A 1,606-nucleotide genomic window follows, 5' to 3' on the forward strand; every position below is an offset into this window, starting at 1 on the left:
TTGCCTGAGAAGTTGTTTCTGCTCATGTCAATCTTGAGAAGACTCTTCAAACTTCCTATTTCTCCAGCGATCTGTCCTGTGAATCGGTTAGAGCCGAGAAGAAGAATCTGAAGGCTTCTGAGGTTTCTGATCGAACCAGGAATCGGTCCAGACAACCGGTTATTGGATAGATTGATCTGTGTGAGGCTCGAAAACCGTTCATTTCCCGCCTCGTCTTCAGGGATTTCTCCAGTCAAGAAGTTGTTTTGAAGCTCAAGAAGCTCAAGATTCGGCAAGTAAATCAACCCCTTTGGCAATCTACTGGTGAGAAAGTTTTGCCCGAGACGAAATCTCCATAACGGCTCACATTGACCAAGATCTTCAGGGAGAGGACCGAACAAGAAGTTGTTGAAGAGAATGAGAATCTTTAGTCTTCTTCCGAAACAGAGTGACTCAGGGATCAAACCTGTGAGCTTATTGGTAGACAAGTCGATCTCGATCAACTGTCCGTTTGATCCGAGTTTAGGAGGAATCTTTCCAGTGAAGTTGTTGTGCCAAAGCTTGAGGATTTGCAGATCAGGAAGCTGAGATACGAACTCAGGGATCTCGCCGTGTAATCTGTTGAAGAAGAGGTTAAACAACTGAAGCTTTTGAAGACCAGATAGCTCCAGAGGAATCTCTCCTTCTAGAAAGTTGTTGGAGAGATCAAGAGTCTTGAGGCTTGTCATGTTCCCTAGCTCTCGAGGAAGGAAGCCTGTAAGCTCATTGGTCTGAAGAAACAGAACCTCCAAGTTCTTTAGATTCCCAAGTTCTGCAGGAATTGATCCTTTCAAGCTGCAGTTAGCTAAATCCAAATGAACAAGATTGATCAACTTCCCGAAATCTGCAGGTATCCCGCCGCGGTAATCGTTGTAGTAACCTAAGTAAAGCTGTTGAAGAGTGGTGATGTTCGCTAGCTCCCTAGGGATCCTCCCACGGAGATCATTACCAGATAAAGAAAGAAACTTGAGACACAAGAAACCTCCGTAGCTTCTAGGGATCTCACCGTCGAAGTAGTTTCCTCCGAGATCTAAGTGCTCGAGACGAGTGAGTTTGGTCAGACTCAGAGGAAGTGATCCGTTGAAGCTGTTGTCGTAAGTGTCAAGAACCACAAGCTGAGTCATTTGACTGAACCCACGTGACTCAAGCTCTCCTTCAAAAACATTGCTAGAGATGTTTAATACCTCGAGGCTCGAAAGATCATAGATCTCTTTAGGAAGCTCACCGGAGAAACTGTTTGAAGACACGTCGAGGAAAACGAGAGACGGCGAAAGACGGGATATTACCGGTGAGAGAGTGCCTGAAATGTTGAGATTAGAGATGTCTAAACGAGTAATGGACTGATTCAAGCTGTCACAAGAAACACCAGTCCAAGAACAGAGAGAATTGAAATTTGGAATGTTCCAAGAGTCAAGAGAAGGATCATAGGAATCAAAGCTTTGCTTTAGAGAGACAAGGACTTTGGCTTGTTTAATTAGTGAGAGATTAAGAGGTGAAGTCGAAGAAGAAGAAGAACAAAGAAGAGACGAGAAAAACAGAGAGATTGAAGACAAGATTAGGAAGAAAGTGAAGATCTTGTCTGCCATTG

General features: G+C 44.1%; 1 protein-coding gene across 1 annotated transcript in view; it reads right to left on the bottom strand.

Moving 5' to 3' along the window:
* LOC104720224 (leucine-rich repeat receptor-like serine/threonine-protein kinase BAM3) overlaps positions 1-1,604 on the bottom strand; it is a 4,549-nt gene extending 2,945 nt beyond the window's left edge. The window contains exon 1 of the mRNA XM_019230690.1: positions 5-1,604. Within this exon, the coding sequence (XP_019086235.1) occupies positions 5-1,604 (1,600 nt within the window). The remainder of the gene's footprint in view (positions 1-4) is intronic.

The sequence above is a fragment of the Camelina sativa genome, chromosome 10 (assembly GCF_000633955.1).
Source record: "Camelina sativa cultivar DH55 chromosome 10, Cs, whole genome shotgun sequence".
NCBI classification, from domain to species: domain Eukaryota; kingdom Viridiplantae; phylum Streptophyta; class Magnoliopsida; order Brassicales; family Brassicaceae; genus Camelina; species Camelina sativa.